The sequence below is a fragment of the Oenanthe melanoleuca genome, chromosome 12, assembly GCF_029582105.1.
Source record: "Oenanthe melanoleuca isolate GR-GAL-2019-014 chromosome 12, OMel1.0, whole genome shotgun sequence".
Classification (NCBI taxonomy): domain Eukaryota; kingdom Metazoa; phylum Chordata; class Aves; order Passeriformes; family Muscicapidae; genus Oenanthe; species Oenanthe melanoleuca.
The window spans coordinates 12824792-12843891 of NC_079346.1; the positions used below are offsets into that span (position 1 = coordinate 12824792).

A 19100-nucleotide genomic window follows, 5' to 3' on the forward strand; every position below is an offset into this window, starting at 1 on the left:
ATTTGTTTGTTAATAAAGCTCTTATTCCACCTCAGATTTTGTGCTTGGCCATTTGTCTGAGACTTCCAGATGCCCAGGAGCCCTCCCAGAGCATCAGTTTGGAGTGGCCTTCAGAGCAGTGAGTCTGAGGATTAGCCATGTGCTGAGTGGAGGTTCAGCCCCCACCCCTGGGCACAGCAGATCTGTTCTTGCACACCCTGCACAGCTGGACAGCTCTGCAGAAGAGGAGATCTGCTCCCACAGAGGGCACTTCTGGGACTGACATGTGTGTATCCTGCCTTCAAATGAAGCTGCTGTCACATTACAAAGAGTAAGATATAATCTCACTCAAACCATTGTCTACAGATAAAAGCTGTATGGGATTTTCAGTGCTTTCACACCAGCAGCCTCTTGTGTGGGCTGTGCTGTCTCATCTTTTCATCACTGAAACATCTCCCTTCTTGACAAATTTCATTTGCCCTGCTGGCACTTGGTCAAAGCAATGCTTTGGAAGCAATTTCTGCAGATAACATGAATCACAATGACTGGTTTTACTGTGTCTCTCTGTTTACTCTCTGTCTTTCACCCACCACGTTTTGGAAGCAGTTCATGGTTCAGCCCCAGCCTGCCTGTGCCATTCCTCACTGAAAGACCCACTCCCTTCTCCACAGCACAGGTCTCTCTTGCTAGTTTGCTCCATTTTCAAGCAAACACATTTTTTGTTTGTTTACACTTGTGAGACAGCAAGAGGAAGCTGAGTCAGGGGAGCTTTAGATTATATACCAGGAAAAGGATTTTCACCCAGAGGGTGGTTAAAGAATGGAACACACTCCCCAGGGCAATGGTCACAGCACCAACCCTGACAGAGCTCAAGGAATGTTTGGACAATGCTCTCAGGCACAGGGTGGGACTCTTGGGGTGTCCTGTGCAGGGCCAGGAGTTGGGCTTGATGACACTGATGGATCCCTTCTAACTCAGCATATTCCATGGTTCCATGACTTAGTACAAAACAGCTCCCTACAAACTCTTCTTGCAGAGCCCAAGGCAGCAGGAGAGCACTTTGCCCCCTCCCTGCCACTCCTGTCATGCTCTCCTTGCTCCCCCTATATTTCTGTGGTGCCTCTTTCAATGCAATGAATACCTTCAGGTTGATATTTACACATCAATGTCCTAATGGAATTAAACAGCTGAGCTGGTGAGCATAAAAACACCTTCTCCTTAGTTATTTCTACTTATTTAACAAACACACACATTCCATCCTAAAAGAGGTTCTAGAAGGAGAGAACCTACAGAGGAAAAAATTACCTCAGACATGTCATTGGGTACTGCTGGGAGCCAGGGAAAAAGGAGCCTTGAACCTTGGGTTTCTCAGGATGCTCAAGGACAAGAAATTATAACAATGACTATGCACCTGCTGGAGACATGATGCTTTGCAGAAAGCAGGTTTTCAAAGAGGTGTTTCCTTCTTGGACCAATGAGTATTTTCTATTCTGTTTTGCACTAACTACTCTATATTAAGTGCAGTGTTTCTTTAAATAAAGCTCTCTTTTACTTCTCCATTACATGAAGAGCTGTGTTGCATTGTCCTTTTCACCTGCCTCCATAGCTCAAATGCAACTAAGACAAATGCTGCAATTAGCACAGTAATTAGGTTTATTTCTAAAAATTCAGAATTTCTGGTACTAGCCCAGCACTGCAGGAGGGCTGCAGAGTGGGAGAGCACAGAGTGCCCTGTGCTGCCACAGCCAGCTCCCATCAGCTGTGGCTGATGCACTGCAAGGTGCCCACATGGAGGCACAGCTGCAGAGCCTGGAAAGAGCCATCACAGCTGGAAACATCTGGAAACACAGCTGGGAAAATGCCGTGGGGAAAGGGGTGTGCTGCTGGACACGGGGGGTGTGGGTGACCCACGCCGGGGTGGGGACACCCCTGCGGGACTGTGGCCATGGGTGACCCAGCTGAAAGGACAACAAAGGGAGGGAGGGACAGCCAGGAGGGACAGGGAGAAGCTGCAAAGACAGAATTGCTGCTGGAAACCATCCCTTGGCTCAGCTGCCTGGGGTGCTCCTGCTCCTCAGCCTGGGAGGGAGGCACTGGAAGGGCAGAGAAGGTGCCCAGTGTCAGCCTGGGCAGCTGGGAGGAAAGGCTCAGGGGGGTGACTCTTTCCTTTCCTCAACAAAAACTCAGCGATCAGAAGCTTGTGTAAATTGACCATGGTGTTTTACATACAGCTCAGTTCATTTTCAAATAAGCTTTAAATTGGAAAAAGTGATGATTAGCTTTCTCATACTTTTAAAAATAGTATTTGCACAGTATTTCCACTGTACTGCTTAGGCAAAATCATTACATCAGATTCAAGCTAGCATGTTTTTACTTTTTTTTTTTTTTTAGATATAGATGAGCCTTTTGATTTTCTCAAACTAAAATTTTCAGTTAAAAGACCAACTTTTCTTTTTTCTTCCAACATAATTCCCAGTAACTGTTACAACTACTGATAAACAGAGATTATGCACCAAAAAATGACTGGTCAGGCTTCTTAGTAATTACTCTAGTTGAAACATTCCTTCAACTTACAGAAGTTATTTAGGTTACAGTTAATCACATTTTCTTTAAGGATAGTAAATATTTTTTTGTAAAGTATGTAATTATATCTGTAAACAACATGAGTTTCTGCTAATTATGCAATTATCATGCAAAAAGATTAATATGAAAGAATCTGAACTGCTTGCTATACATTAAAAATATGGTAAATGTATATATACCTCATGCACATATACTTCATTTTCTATACAATCTCAATGATTTACACTTGTTTCTCTGGGGTCATTTAATTTAGTAGACAAAGAACACTTCCCTTGTAGCAAAAACAAAAGACCAAAATCTTCCTTGTATTCAAGAGGTTGAAGACATTTACACATTGGAGAAAACCATTTATTAACATAGTATTAACTAGAGAATATCAGCAAAAGAAAATTTATGTAACAACCAATTCCTCCTCCCTTTCCTCCCCTGCAAATCATAGTTCTGATGTCAGTTTTGGATTTGTTGAAGTCATCCTTACCCACAAGATTAATCCCAATACTCTTGAGTAGAGTAGAACCAGCCTCTTGTCATAACTTTAAAACTTGTACCTGTACCATGGAAAACTCACTACCTGATTTCTCTGATTTCTCACTGTTAAACACCAGCAGCCCCTCTACACAACTTACATACAATCCAGACCAGAACATGAACATTGAGGAGTTATGTTGGCATTTTATCATGCCATGCAAATCTTAGCAAAAGCTAAAATCTGAATCTATTAATTCTTACATTTCACCCATTTTGCAATTTGCACAGTATTGCAGAAGCTGAGGGGAAACAACAGGGGGAAAGGCAGGCACACCTCCAAATTCAAAGTTAAGGTAGTATACAAAATTCAAGCAAACAAACAAACAAACAAACAAAAAAAAAAAAAAAAAAAAAAAAAAAAAAATTTCTATTCTTCACAACTCCAGACTGAAGACTGCTTCTTTAAGTGGTTCCAAATTGCAAGTCACAGACAAACACTCCGAAATCTCTGACACTTGAAGAATCTCCCACTGAAAAAACACAGTGTCTGTCCAGTGGGTTCAGATGTCATCTTATCCATCACCAGTCTGCAACATTTTTCAAGTGGCTTGAGCAAAGTAAAACATGACAGATAGCAAGAAATGATGGAAGAAAAATAGTAAAAAAATAAATAAATAAATTCTGAGACACTCACAGCAATTATATTGAAGAAGTCATCATCTCCAAGGGTATCCAAAATTGATGAAACTGTCTGTTTTGCAATAGTCAAGCGAAGCCCTTTCATACTGCCACTGACATCCACTAAAATTACCACATCTTTTGGAGAAGTTGCTGCCTGGATATACCTGAGATGAAAGACAAAACTTCTTTTAAATACTAACCTTTTCATAATTTCAAATTTCTTAAACACTGGCAGTCATCAATTGCCTACCACTTTCTGTTTCTGCAGTCAAAAGCAATGACCCCATTCTCATCAGGTTCCCATTTAATTCCTGTTAAAAAAAAAAAAATAGAGAATAAAATATTAAATCAAATTTTCACAGTACCTGTTTAAAATGTGTCTTTGGTATTGGGGCTAAGTAGCAGTTAATGGAGTTTCATATTTTAATCTAACAGGCAGTGCCATCATACCATAGGAAACACTGAGGGGAAGAAAAGTTCCTAAAATAGGGCAACCAGAAATTCTTTTTCCTCACTCCTTTTTAGTCAACTGTAAGGTGAAACCTCTTCAGTCCTACTATGTTCACTGCACTATTTTCACAAAATTCTTGCCATTCCTGGTCCTTGGTGCTGGCAAGGTTTATCACACTTTGCCAAGTCCTTTGCAGACCTTGAGCACTTCCTACCCTGACTCCCATTACACTGCCTGCTTCACTCACAGGTCATACTCTCAATTTTCACTCACATCACTATGATGAGATAATATCTCCTGGTTGTGGGTCAGAAGAAATATGATAAAAATATCTCCAAGGAAGAAAAAATGACAGGGAAATTCTTCCTGCTTTTTACATTCATTTTCTAGCACAAAAAATAGCCTTGAAAATAAGGATTAATATTTGAAATACCATGGAGCTAGGGGACTGAAATATAATCTAAAGCTAACACAGATGTAGTAGCCATTAGTCTCAGCCACTTTCAGACATACAGGTTTGTAGTGAACTTGTTTAAACTCAAAACTTAGATGGGCTGCTAAACCACATCAGCCAAAGGAACAACAGCCACAACGAGCCTGATTCAAAGCTACAGAAGCTGAAAATCAGTTTATTTAGATTCAGAGTTTATAATAATGTGTCAATTTTGTATAGAATTAAACAAAACTTAATAGGCAACAATATAGGTTTTAACCTATGTCTGTAGAAATAATACAAGTGATGTGATTGCATTTTATTAAAACTGGTGTGAAAATAAACTTTCAACAAGTTTTTTTAAATCTTTAAATGTAAATCTGCCAGGTTAAGTGGAAATTTAAAAACAGAACAACAAATAATTATGAAGTCTTACTGTGTGCATTGACAGAGCACATAATTTAAGCTTAGTGCTATATGAAGAGTCTAATCCTTTTGCTCTCCTTCCTCACAGTCTGTTTAGAAGTTATTTTTCACACGTGTGTATATGTCTATCTGATTAGAAATTTTTATGAGTACATGAGTTATCATGAGAGTTTCACCTCTAAATAGAAATTGGTAAAAAAAAAAACCTCAAAATTTTCAAAATGTTCATTAGAAATCTCTCTGAGAACCAGAAGAAGTAAAATCAAACCTGCAAGTATCTGTGGCAGCCAGGATTTGTGACAATACTCAATGCAGCCAGAGCATTCTTTATTGTATTTTAAGAACTTCTCTTCTTCCTACCTGGATATTGCCTGAAAAATCCTTTTGCACTTCCAAAATACTGCCAGATGAGAGAAGGGTCACGATCAAAGTTATCAACAAACACCTTATTTAAAGATTCTGACCAATAAACTCCATTTACAATGGCTGGATCTGGAAAAAATAAATAGAAAACACACAAACAATGAAAAGTGATTTTATCTAAGTAGAATCCCATGAACTTCTTGTTCATCTTGTTTGGGAGAACATAAATAAGTCAATCTAATTTAGATTATTTACTCAATGTGCCTTCCCTAAATGCATGGAATGTCTCATGGCAACACTTTATTTTTTAAATATGAAATTTGGTAATGTTTGAAAGTTTTCACGTTGGAACAAAAAGTGAAATATCTTTTATTTCACACTTGAATTATGAATACATAAAAACACAACATCTCATGACAAACACCACTAGTTGTTATTTGGAAAACACTGAACCCACATTCCACAACAATTACCCAATTAGTTTTTATTTCCATAGAAATAGAACTACAAAGCAAATCCTTGATGCTGAAATTGTTCAGTGTGAGACATCCAATCAACCTCTAATGCTGCCCAAGTATGTTTTTAAGCTGCAGATTTGGTTCAATAGTGGAAAATGAGAAATCAATGAACATGTCTTGGAAACTTACTGGATTTTAAACCATGAATTTTGAAAGGTAAGAAACAATTAAGATACAGGATATTCCAGCTCAATCTTATGTGAAGTCAGAATAGAAAGGAAAATACAGAACTGAAATCACAGGTGTATTATTTAATTTGAAAAAGTGTGCATACATGAATACACAGTAACATTTGCTCAAGCATTTGAAATAAAGCAGCCATTAGCTTGCAAAATAATGTCACTGTACTGATTTCAGAAGACTGTTTCAAATGTGATTTTAATGGAGTGGAAAAAAGGCAAATTGTTATCTTCCCCTGCATTCATCAAGAAAAACAGCAGAAAAATGGCAATGTCTCAGCTACACAACTTTGCATGTTGCTTCCACCTAAATATTTAGGTTTATATGGATGAAATGCTGAAAAAGCAAGGTTAAAAAACCAGATGTTTCTAAAAACACGTGGAGTGTAATACACACTTAAAATCTGCCACAGCAGACACAAATCAAACTGATGTCACTGGTCCAAGGGCACTATTCAGTCCTGCCTAGCTGGCAAAACCCACTGTCCAGTTGTTTCCTGATCTGTAGTTACCCCAAGCTGTGACCAAACCATCACAATCAGCTCCCAAGACTGAGATCTATCATTGGTTTGTAAAAATATGCTGCTAAGTCAGCATTCCAAAATATCAGCCCATTGTTCAGCATTTAGCCATTCCCTGAGATGTGAAGCACTAAAATGAGAATTCTATTCCTCAGCTCACAGGAACTTCCCAGGGCCAGTTCAAACACTGATATTCTGATTCTGCTCCTATACTCCATTTCTAATGGAGTACCCAAATCACTAAAAACTGCAGTGATGCATTGTTGACTCAGTATCACAATCCTGAGATAAGGCAATAAGTTTAATTCATCCTTGAAAAGAGCAACCAAGTTCAGAGGGTTGAGTTTGGATTCCATTCTTTTACTTTTCCTGGTGTTGCTAGAAAAGTCTGTTTAGAGGAAAAGAGAAGGAATTATTTCTCAAGGCTCTAAAAGGGATACAGGCTCTTTATATACCCTTCAGTCATCAGGATTAGTGAAAGCCAAACAAATCAAACAGAATAATTCTTTAGCAATTTATATTTAAAATAACCTGCAGTACTTAGCAACTTATGTTTGGATGCCATTCCAAGACTGCCCATTGTACCTTAGTATTTTACAATTTTATCAATTGATTGGTTCTCTCTTAGCCTGGATTCCTCAGGGCCTAATTTTTAATGTCCTTTCCTAATGAATCTGAGCTCTAATGTCACTCATGAGCAGAACCCTCTGCCTCCCAACCCAATGACAATTTTCTTAGAATTCAATATGCATTACACTTCCATAAGGTCATGGCACAACTTTAGTCTTAAGTTCTGAATTGAAGTCCTTCCAGTAGCATATAAAATATATTTGCATATAAGAAATACATATATAAATCACTTCTTAAAAAATCATATTAAAATATACATGGATATTTTGAATTACTTTTTTTAGACCATCTGTGAAGAGACACTTAACATGCTTATATATCCATATTGCAGAATAGAGAACTCTATGGAAATAAAATCAGGAAATTTTCCCTGAACAAGACTGCTGGAGTCTATATTCTGCATTAGGCTGACAACACTAATCACCTAACTGCTGATCACTCCAAACATTAATCCAGTGTCTCTGAAATGAATAGATTTATTTTTTTAGCTGGAAGGAGCAGAAATCAGGCATTTTAAATAAGAGGGCACAATTAAAATGTGACCTATGCCCACTGTGTTCCTCCAAATCCAAAGCTGGTGACAATTCCCTGCCTTCCCACACCCTGCATGCCTCTTATGCTGGATGTTCTTTTTAAGATGTATCAAGTTACATTTCAGGCATCAACCACTTTAATAAAAGAAGCAAATAGGGCTAAAATCAGTTTGATCCATGTAATACAAGGAAAAGTGGTGTAGGGACAAATGCAGCACATACAAAACAGCAAACCTGGAAATGCTGAGTCTCTGCTGGCTGCTGCACCTTCAGGCACAAGGATTTCACACTGGAGCTTTGTTCTGAACTTTATGAAGCTGCTGTGTGGGTGCATCTCTGTCCTCATGCACCATCCCAAACAAAACTGCATTTCTGACCATGTGGTCTCATTAAAACTTTAGACTCTCATCATCTAATAATCTGTAGGTTAAACTTGTTCTGGGCAATTTCCAATTCTAGCAATTACACCAAACTGTTTAAATTCCCCCAGTACTTCATTTAGAAACAGTATTCTTAAGTTTTTCAATTACTGGTGAACATCATCTGCATCCCCCAGATAGTTAAATGTCAATAGTGATAAATTAATCTGTGTGAATATTCAGAACTTTGGTGAGGGAGAAAAAAAGAAATGTAAAGCTTAATATAAATGCAAAATCATTAATGTGATGTTACAGGGCTCAAAGATAATAAATGTAAATAGCTTTCACCACAGTTCTTGAAATACAATTTCTGCTTTTGCTTCCTGACAGATAAAATGTAATTAAAATCTTTCCTTTCCCTTGTCTTTTAGATGAGCTGGTTTGCAATTATATGGGATTTTGCTCCACCATTGTTTGTGTAGCTGTTACCTGTTTTTACTGACATTTATCATAAAACCAGCCTCCAGGAAAATAGGTACAGTGACATGAAACTGAAATGAGATTGCCAAAGAACAGAACAAATGCATGTAGTAATTAAGTGGCTGTCACAGATCCTGCTGGCCCAAAAAGGACTGAAGTCTCAACAAAGGCAAGGAAGGTGCACAGACTAAAAGATGTGCAACAGCCAAAGGTAATGACTTTTTTTTTTTTTTTATGTTCACAGAATTCATAAAAGAATCTAGAGTGTGCTAAAGCTATAGAACAAAACTAATACCTACACAACCCATTTTGCATTTCAATTATTGCAGCACATTTTACAGAAAATAAGAGAAACCACTGAGGAACTCAGTAACTATGAAGGAAGTGTGGAATATTTCTCTTTCTTGCCATACTCTGCTTTACTATCAAGAAAAAAATAGTTACTAATCATCCTTATTCTTTTCCCCCTGTTCTATTCCTTTTGTGATATAATCATTGCTCTCTCCTGGAAAGCTGTCAAAGATGCTGGCATTGAAAATGATCTTCTCTCCTGTGATATCTGACAGCCTAGGGCAGCCCTAAAGTGCAGAGCAGTTCTGTCACAGCACAGAGCAAGACAAGCACAGCCTGTGGGCCAAGCACTGCAAAGGGAATGCAAAATGCAGCACTCCTTCTGGCTCCCAGATAGCAACAATATTAGCTTAGTTCTTGTGACACTGACAACATATTTAGTCTGGTCATATTTTAAAGAATAACAAAATCACATACTTTGCTGGGACATATACCAACAATCTAATAATTACACTACTCAGCACTAATATGAATGCTTTTCAGGGTGGTCCAGCATATTCCAGAGCTGGGGCTGGATGCCAGTTTTGGCAACTGCCTTCACTTTTCTCTCTCTCTTCCCCTCTCTCTGACTCCAGGGTAATGTGGATGCATCAGCTCACAGATCAAAGCATCTGGCCATCTGTAGACATAAAAGAAGGTGTTTGTCCATTTTGCTTCATGTGCTGAGAACTGCTCACCAATGTCAGAAATCACATTCCCTCCCTGCGAGAATATGGGATGGTAAAGGCTGAAGTAGGTGACTGTATAAAGGCACAGCAGTGGGCACTCAGTGCCTTCATCTTCCAACATTTCCCTAATAACTTTACCCTTCTCCTTTGAAGTGGCAGCAGAAGAACTGGAGTATGGCCAGATGTGTTTATTTTTATGCTGAGTTTCATGAGTGCATTTGGGTGATGCTTTGTATTGGTTTATGATGTGGGGGCATAGTGTTCATTTTTTGTTTGGGGGGGAGAGGGTATGTAATTTTTTTTTTTTTTTTTTTTTTTTAAGAAATGAGATGGATTGAGATTCAACTTTAGCTTGTTTGAAAGCCAGAATTACAGCTGCAGACTCCTCAATAACAGCAATCTGGGATAGAGATTAATTTCTGTCTGCTAAGGGCTTTCCTCCTCATGAGCTATATGCATTTCCACACTTCTGCATGATACAATTTGAGGACTGAGAAAAATGGAAGGACAGTAAGAAAATACCACACCACAGAACTCTAAGATGCCACCATGTAAAGAGAAAGGATCAACATGGAAAACCTCTGATAGAAATGCTTTTCCAAGTGGAAAAGAGAAAACAAATTCTGAGAGGGCAGGAATTTAGCAAATTAAAGAGGCCTTATATGCACTGCATGTTCATTACAGAAGCAAAATTAGTCATGAGTACTGCAAAAAAAGGAGACAGTTCTAACACAAGGCAAGACGAAATTTTTGCACAGTCTGATGGAAGAGTAACTGTCAGCAACCAAGAAATTCAAATCTCTGGCAAGTGGCAGACCAGGAAAAGTGTCACATCAAGCAACAGAGGAAGCCAGTGGAACACACTGCAAATCAGGGGAAAAGAAAGCAAATGTGACTGCTGCTAAATCCAGCCAAGCTTTAAAATATTTAATGCACAACACAGCAAAAGGGACAATTTTATCAGAGCTATTGTCAAAGTGATATATGACAAAGGCAAGGCACAGCCTTGGAAATAAAAGTCATCCTTACAGAAATTTCTCAGGGACAGATCCACCCACCAGTCTTTACAAAATCCATTTGAAGCACAAGACCATGCAAACCTGTTAACTTGCACTTCACAAAAAATGTCCCAATCCTACTGCACAGATATTCAGAGACATGGAGTTACAGAAGCAGGATAACAACAGCACAGCACAGTGCAGCTGGGAGCAACAAATAATGCTTTGAAGGAGGTTCCAAAGTCATCCTTTATCAACACATCATGCTTCTTGCACACTGTAAATGGAGCCATGAAAATCTTAAGAGAGAAAAGTTTTAGCAGGTAAAATGCCTCACAGTTGTACTGGGCCATAATAAATTAAACCTCTACTGCTCCATTCCTGGGAGCATCAACAGAGCATGAATCTGCAAGTATTGGATATAACAGCACATTTATCTACTACCACAGCAAGTCACCATCTCTTAGCCTATAAAATCAACAGGCTCTTACTTCTCTTGTGCCTTTATAATCCTCTTTGCACAAAAGACTTCTTGCACAATTTGAGTAAAAAGGAATTTTTACTCATACAAGATATGAAAATGTTCAGCTGGTTCAAAAGCCTCTGAAGATAGCATTGAAAACACTGAGCAGATGTACAAATGTATCTTGGGATGAGTACATTACAAAATCTGTTATGTATTCTTAAACACTATTTACTCCTTCAGGAATGTGCCAAATAAAAGCTGCAAGACACCTAAATAAACAAAGTGTAGTTTAAAAATGTCTTTGTACATTTTTAGCCAAACAATATTTTGAAACAGTTTATATTCTAGCCAAGCATACTAATGCTTAACCAGAAGAGCAAGCTGCCTTCCTCTTCACACAACACATACCCTAGAAAAATCAAAGGGTCTGTGTAATGTAGCAGCATGGAGAAACAAATTATTACAGTACTCTAAAAAAGCAGAACAAATTGAATATGTATACTAAGATAAACTATTATTATTCTTTGTCAAATGTCAATCTTCTTCACTACATAGTAAAGTTACAGTTTTTACTTTGCCAGACAACTATTTAATTAATGCATATTCACTCCTAAAGGTTTTCAGAAACCCAGGATTACAGACTTTCTTGTCCTTAAAAGCAACTAGGAAATTGGGGTGGCATCATGATTGACAGAGGTGTGTCAGGTCAAAAAGCCTCTTAATATTGTACCTGTAACAAACATTCACTGGCTGACATTTGTCAAAAGGCAAAGCCCAACTCTGAGTAACCAAGCAACAGCTGCTGGATCAGGAGTGGGAGAGCAGGGCTTTCTAGAGGAAATACTTTGTGTTTCTGTGTAGCCTGGATCTGACATCCGGTTGCCATGGTGATGAGGATGTGCTAGAAACACCCAGATCAGATCCACAGCCAGAGACAGACTAGAACACAGCAAAGATAAAGCATAGTGCACATCTTGCAAGGCCAAGCCAACATTTCCAAAAGGCTTGCTGTTCAAGACAGAGGCTTGAGAGAAAAAAAATAAATTAAAAAAACTGTGAACTAAAAGCCCTTTTCAAGAACAAAGCAGCAGCCTGAGGAAATTCTGGGAATCAGATTTGAGGCAGAATTTAAGCAAAAGCAGATGGAAGAAGCAGAGAAGTCTGTGCATCTCTGTCCAATAGGCAACAAGAGTAAAAACAAAACAAAAAAAAAAAAGGAAGATAGGACATTCTCTGCAACCTTGATTAAATCTGTTGGACTAAGAAAGCTCCTTTTAAATTAAACAATGTCCACTGTCAGGAAGACAGTGCAAACACTGTCTTAGAGACCTTAAAATGTGGAGACAAACAATCCAGGAGAAGGATTTCAAAACATAAATATAGTGGTCCAGGACAGTATGTGACCATGAGTATTTGTACTTAAATAACAACTCCAGGATGTTGAATGCTCAGAAGCAAAGTCCATAAAATCATATACGACAGTGACAGACAAGATTTTATTTCTTAATTTCACACCTTACAGGAAAATGGTTTTGCATAAGTGCTAGCTGAAGATTATAATCTTTCTGCATCACTTGAGAAATGATTTCTTTTTTTTTTTTTTTTTGGTTCTAATATTCTAGAAAATAGGTAATCTCAATTTTGGCAGCCAGTTGGAAAGCATTGATAGGAAAGTATGACTGAATTATATTCATAGCTCTTTTTAAGTATCAAATTGAAAAAACCTCACTTAATCAAAAAATGGTTGTGGTTCATCACATTTCAATATCTTTTAGAGAAGGTTCTATTACATGCAGCAGATTTTTTTTTCCTATGCAAGCAAAACTTTTGATTACAGTCTGCATTTATTGACTTGTAGTGCATAAACTCATCTTTTAACATGCAGTGAGCATCATGCAATGGAAATGCCATTTGATACAGGAAATATTCTTTACCAGTCTCTAAACTGCTCAAGCAAAACTTAAAGAATATTTGTGAAGTCTAAGTTCAAGATCTCCTTTTGCAATGTTTTCAGCATTCAAGAAGTAAATATGGTAAGCAGAAAAACATAGGTTACACCTGATGTCTTTTGTGGTAAAGACATTGAGGTCAGAATTATTCACAGCTGTATTCTATTCATACTGTTTGCAAATAATTTTTAAAGTATTGGTGACTATAAAGGTAGAAAGAGGTGAAGGATGGAAACAATTGGAAGAAAATATTTTGCAACAGAATAATAGATAAAGGTTTAAATTAAAAAATGGTAGGTTCAGGCTAGACATAAAGGAAATTTCTTTGCAATGAAGTTGGTGAGGAACAGGTAACTGGAACAGGTTACTCAGAGCTGTTGGTGTCCCCTCCCTGGGACCCTCCAGGTCAGGCTCTGAGCACCACAAGGGAGGTGAAGAAGTCCCTGCTCTTTGCAGGGGAATTAGGATGGATGACTTTAAATGTCTCTTCCCATCCAAACTACTCCACAATCTACAATCCACAAAACAATAAAGAGCACACAAATAATTGATTGCCAACTTTCCACAGCAGTAATAACAATAATCCTAACAGAAAGCTTTTAAAGAAAGGTTTAAGTCACATGATAAAATCTATACTTTCAACAGCCAGTGAAATGATAGATGACAGAGACAAGGGGAGGCACAAAAAAGTGCACATGTGCTGCAAAGAATCATGTCATGAGCAAAGCTGTAAGACAAAGAGATAAAGCCCCTTTCTGCAAAACAGCATTGCAACCTTGTTAAAAAAAAAAAAAAAAAAAAAACATGGAAAGGAATTGAATTGTGAAAATGTAAGCAATTATAATAATGGAATTTAAATCCATAGGAAAATATTTATAGGCATCTTGTCCTCAAAATAAATTAATATACCTTAAGAACTGTAAGATACTTTTTAATCACATTTTTTTAATAAATCCATATTTACACAGAGTGGTTAAACTTAGAGTCAAAATGGTCATTAATATTTGAATGTATTCCAAATCCATTTACAAGAAATTAGTATTAGTGTGGTATTAATTTAGGAAAAAATAATTTGGATTATCATTAATGAAGACTTCTTTATCTTTTTACTTATTATTGAACTTCAAAGTGTATTTTACACTTTGGTTTAGTCATGAACCAGTTTTAAAAAACATGGATTTTACAGCTTGATTTACACGGTTTGAGACTCTCAGCAACATATTGTGTGCCTTATGTTTGTTAGTTGAGTTGACATAAACCATATCTCCTGTTGACAGAAACGCTTGGAAATATTCATGGACTTCAGCATCCATCACTGAAAAACTCTGCAGTTATGGAAAGCACTGATAAAATTGCTTCCTGTACTTCAAAATCTCCAGAAGAGCAGCTCTATCACAGCATCAGGATGAGAAGAACAGACAGAAGACAGTTAAGACAGACTTCTCTAAGTTAAAATTTATACTATTGCTTTCAGTTTTCAAGACAGCAGAATAATTTCAGACTGCATAATTGATCATCAAATTTTATTCTTTATCTTGATTCTGTCTCCTCTGTCACTAAAGACAAAGCAGTATCTTGCTTTAAGGCTTCCACTCCATTCTCTAAATATATCTGGATAGATATCTGACAATCTGTACCCCAGTGGAATATTTTTCCTTTAGGTTTTGTTTGTTTGTTTTCTTCTTTTAATCTCAATAGAAAAAAGGATTTGGAGAATATAATTTTTCACCTGACCTTGCACAAACTGTTCTCCAGCTGCCTGAAAAAAAAGAACTTTCCTGCAGCATACGTGTATTTCCTAACAGAGAACCTGACAATGTAAAAATTTAGAAGTATTTACTCAGGCACCTGGCAGTTTATGACAGCAGAGATTTTATAAACCAACCAACCACTGGGCTGCTGATAGGTATTTGCCAACGACAGCCAATCTGATAAGAAAAATCCTCCCTAGTGCCAAAACTGCAACCAGCAGAATGCACAGATCACAATCTAAAATCAGGGGTAGCAAAGAGGGAGCCCTTATTATGGAGAGGGTTTTGGTCCTCTTTTTTAAAATATATTTTTAAAATATAATCAATTATTATTATATTTAAGCCATATTATTCAGTTCTCAAATACATTATAGTAGGAAATAAAGATTTAATTATACAATTCACAAAAACACGACTGTGAACTCAAAATATAATCCTGAATCACGTGGCAGTACTATGAAATATAACTTGCTAGATGTAAGGCATCGTGGTAGACATGATGAAATGTCAGAAATAGTTGTAGGTAAATGCTGAGAAATGTATTCAGTATAAATCATGTCAACAATAAAAAGAAATCAATGTAAGCACTGGGCTAAAAGTTCACGTAACTTCTTAAGTTTAAAATGTATTTGTATAAGGAAAAATACTGAACCATTGTTCATTGGTACAAGCCCTGTTCTCCAGTACAATGAAAGCCTGACAGTAACTTTCCAGACCTAACACTTCTGGGGAAATTTTATGCTCTATTTTGACAGATCATTATTAGATTCATTAATTGCTTCTAACATATTCCTTCTCCCTGCAGAGAGCACACACCCTCCCTGCAGCAGAGCCTACTGCCTTTGAGATGAGGCAGTTGCTGATATCAGGCTGCTACAGAGGAAAGGCAGGTGAATAACCCTCTGCCCTGCCCAGACACTGCTACTGCAATGTCTGCAGCAAGGAGGGGAAGCAGGAAGGTACCAGGAAAGCTGTGGGTGAAAGAGAGTTATTATTGCAGACTTCACAAGTTAGTATGGTCCTTTTGTGCACAGCCCACTACATCTCACCTTCCCACACACCAGCCAGCATTTCACCTTGGGCACTGCAAAGACAGCAATCAATTCTTTTCACAAAGTTCCTTGGTAGGAGAGGACGTTTCTGTGTTCAAACGAATTTGAACAGACATCACTGTAAATCAACCTGGGAAGAAAAATGTCCCAAACTGAGTCTGTTCAGAACAAGTCTATTCATTTGCACTAGCATGGTGCTGCTGTGTGTGCACCTGTGAATGGCATCTGAGTTTATGTGATATTCACCCCAGGGCTTTACTAGGAGCAAAGGGCACAAAGCCAAGTATAAAAGATAAAGTTCCACAGAATTCTCAACACAGGCTTCAATCTCCCCACCTGGAGCACAGCAGTTGAGCATGTGCTGAATTTCAGGACCATGAAAATGTAACTCTGTGTATGAAGGTGGCACTTGGGCTGTGCTGGAGACCAGACTGCTGAGCCAGCTCTGAAATGCTTCAATAGCCACAGAGCTTAAAGTGAGAAGCTGTGCCTCGGGCTGTACAATGAAATCTCAATGGAAACAAACTCTGGAGAACAGGCAAGCACTGAAATACAGATTACAATATCATCCTGGCTCTCAGAAGTGATCTGTGCTGTACAAACAGAAGGCAGTGCAGAGCTGTGATCTATCTCTGCATGGGCAGGAAAATAGAGACATTAACCTTGTACTGCAGCTTAAATTAAAATTCTTCTGATGCAGGACTTAGTTGCAGAACCATCTTGTGTCCATAATATTTCCTTCAATACTTCAGTGAATCACACATATATGTCAACATCCTTTGATGTGAGAACAGACTGCATCACCCTCCACCACACAGGAGATATATATATACATATATACATATGTACATATATACATATATACATATATATATATATATACACATATATGAATGTCTATATATTTATATCTATATATGTGTATATATATATATATATATATATATATATATGTCTTTTCCTTAGAAATTCACTAGTGATGAAAACAAAAATACACTTAAGATAATTAAGGGTATTATTTAAAACTGGAAAATCTGGGATATTTATCTCATAGTTTAGTTTGGACTCTTTGCTCAATGACTTTTAAAAAAATTCAGTGGACAACTAAGTCTTGCAAAGCTGTAGAATGCACTTAATTGCATTGTCAGCTGTGTTAATGGGATGAAGGTTTATCCCCTAGGAAGTGTTTCCCTATCATAAAACTGAGCAAGTAAAACAAGATTATATATTCAGTAAACTAGAAATGGCAACAAAGGAAGAACCTCCCATTACTTTAAATCAACTTATATAAGCCTACTTCACTTCTATTGCCAAGATAAATTATGTTTGTTTGTTTTAAGGTAAAAATCAAACATATTTCTCAAGATGCATCTGATCTGATCCAAACAAAGAAGTTATCCTTTCTCCAATCCACCTCTATTGACACATGTCTGCCTCCTCCACCACATCTCAGATATACTGTCCAGGGCTTCTAGATGGATTCACATATGGTCACCCTTTCCCTACTTCTGTCAAAATAGCCAAAGAGAAAAGTCAAGCATGGCTCATTCTACAAGGCATTTTTATTTTTAAAAACATTTAGAAAGGTTGTGTTTGAGTGTGTAATATTTTAGTCCAAAATCTCAATCTTAGACCAAATATGGAGGCAGTGATATTTTAAGATTTCTATGGAATATAGGGGGGGTTAAAAAAAAATAATAATTTTATACATGAGAAAGCTCTTAGGCACAGAAGTCTCCCTCTAGCTCTAACTTTCTTACTGTGAAGAAACTGTTACACTGAGAAATAGAGTTTAAAAGGCAAGGAGAGGTGCTTGCACTCTGATATTTTTGAGTCATGGAAAAGAAGAGAACCTGGGCTCTTCCCCTTTCTAGAATGTAAAGCCCACCTTGTCATATAAAAAAGACCAACTGCAAATTCTCAGACCCAGGAGTTGTTTTCAGTTAAAATTGAGACAATGGGTTTCCCCATATGTTTCCTGGATTTTATGCAAAGCTACTACAAGTGGATGAGATCCTGCTGTGTGTCACCTCTGGTACTGTACTTTGCTAGGCTTTGCTTTTCAACAGGTGCCATAACTTAGAACTGCCTGAGCATGTGTCACCAAGACACACTGACCCTCACCTTGGCTTTGGTTTTCATCTACATTCCTCTGAAAACCACATTTATCCAAGTATTCATAAGCCTCTTCCATGGAAAAACTGCTGAGTGAAAACTCAATAGCAGAAAATATGTCATTGCTGTCCACAAGTAGGGGTAAATATGAGGTGACAGATTTAGGGAAAAAAAACCAAACACTGGAGTAGGTTCTTCACCCCAGATACAGCACACACTTTGGACAAAGAATGTGGGATCTTGGCTACCTGCATTCTCATACTAACAAAAGGTAAAATGCTACTCTATTTTTCTTTTATACACTGTCAACATCTGCAAGATCAGTTTTGAGCCTTCTTTTATCATTTCCTTGTGCACATAAATCCATTTTAGAATCTCACTCTCCCCAGTGGCAATGTTACTGCCATGCTTCCCATGGATGGCTGCCAGGAAGCCTAGCCCACATTCCAAGTGCTACTTTTTAATTACATGTCACGTTCCTAGATTCTTCTAAATATACTACTGTCATCTCAGAAAGCAATAAATCAAATGCTGAAACCATGCAGACTTTAAATTATTAATCATTTTTTCATTATTACTAATGTCTGCTTAAAATATACTGATTGATATGTAGAAAGTTCTACCTGAGTGTCTCAGGAATGTGTAGCTGTGGAAATGCACATGCAAGATATGCCCAAGACAGCAGCACATCCCAAATCATTTGCATTCTAAATTAACAGGAAGACATAAAAAAATAAGACCTATGAGAACTCATTTTGTGCCTCTATGTGTAAATTTTTTTAATGGAAGAGCCCAGCAGCTGAATGAGACAATGCCTTATATAGAACTAGACTCTGCCTTTGCATTGCCTAAACTGGATTCAGATTGATTCAGTACTTCCAAAAACATACCTTCATTCTTCCCTTCTTTTTCCTCTATCAATGTTTTTATATGACTAATTCAATAAGAACTTTTTCCCAGCTTTCTGTTTTCAGCCCAGGCCAAACCTTTCCCCAAAGCTTAACTGAGCCCACAGTTGTGCAATCTGCAAAGTAATGGAACCTGATTTCAGCCACTGGATTTTTGCAATCTTTGGCAGCCAGATTATAGAGCTTGGTATTAGTAATTAACTACAGAACAACTAATTAAGCCTTTAATCATCTCCTG

General features: G+C 37.6%; 1 protein-coding gene across 1 annotated transcript in view; it reads right to left on the reverse strand.

Annotated features, from left to right (window-relative positions):
- CACNA2D3 (calcium voltage-gated channel auxiliary subunit alpha2delta 3) overlaps window positions 1-19100 on the reverse strand; it is a 372509-nt gene that overhangs the window by 202140 nt on the left and 151269 nt on the right. Inside the window, exons 6-8 of the mRNA XM_056501471.1 lie at window positions 5382-5513; window positions 3962-4022; window positions 3725-3875 (exon numbers count right to left, since the gene is read on the reverse strand). Coding sequence (XP_056357446.1) covers window positions 3725-3875; window positions 3962-4022; window positions 5382-5513 — 344 coding nt within the window. The remainder of the gene's footprint in view (window positions 1-3724; window positions 3876-3961; window positions 4023-5381; window positions 5514-19100) is intronic.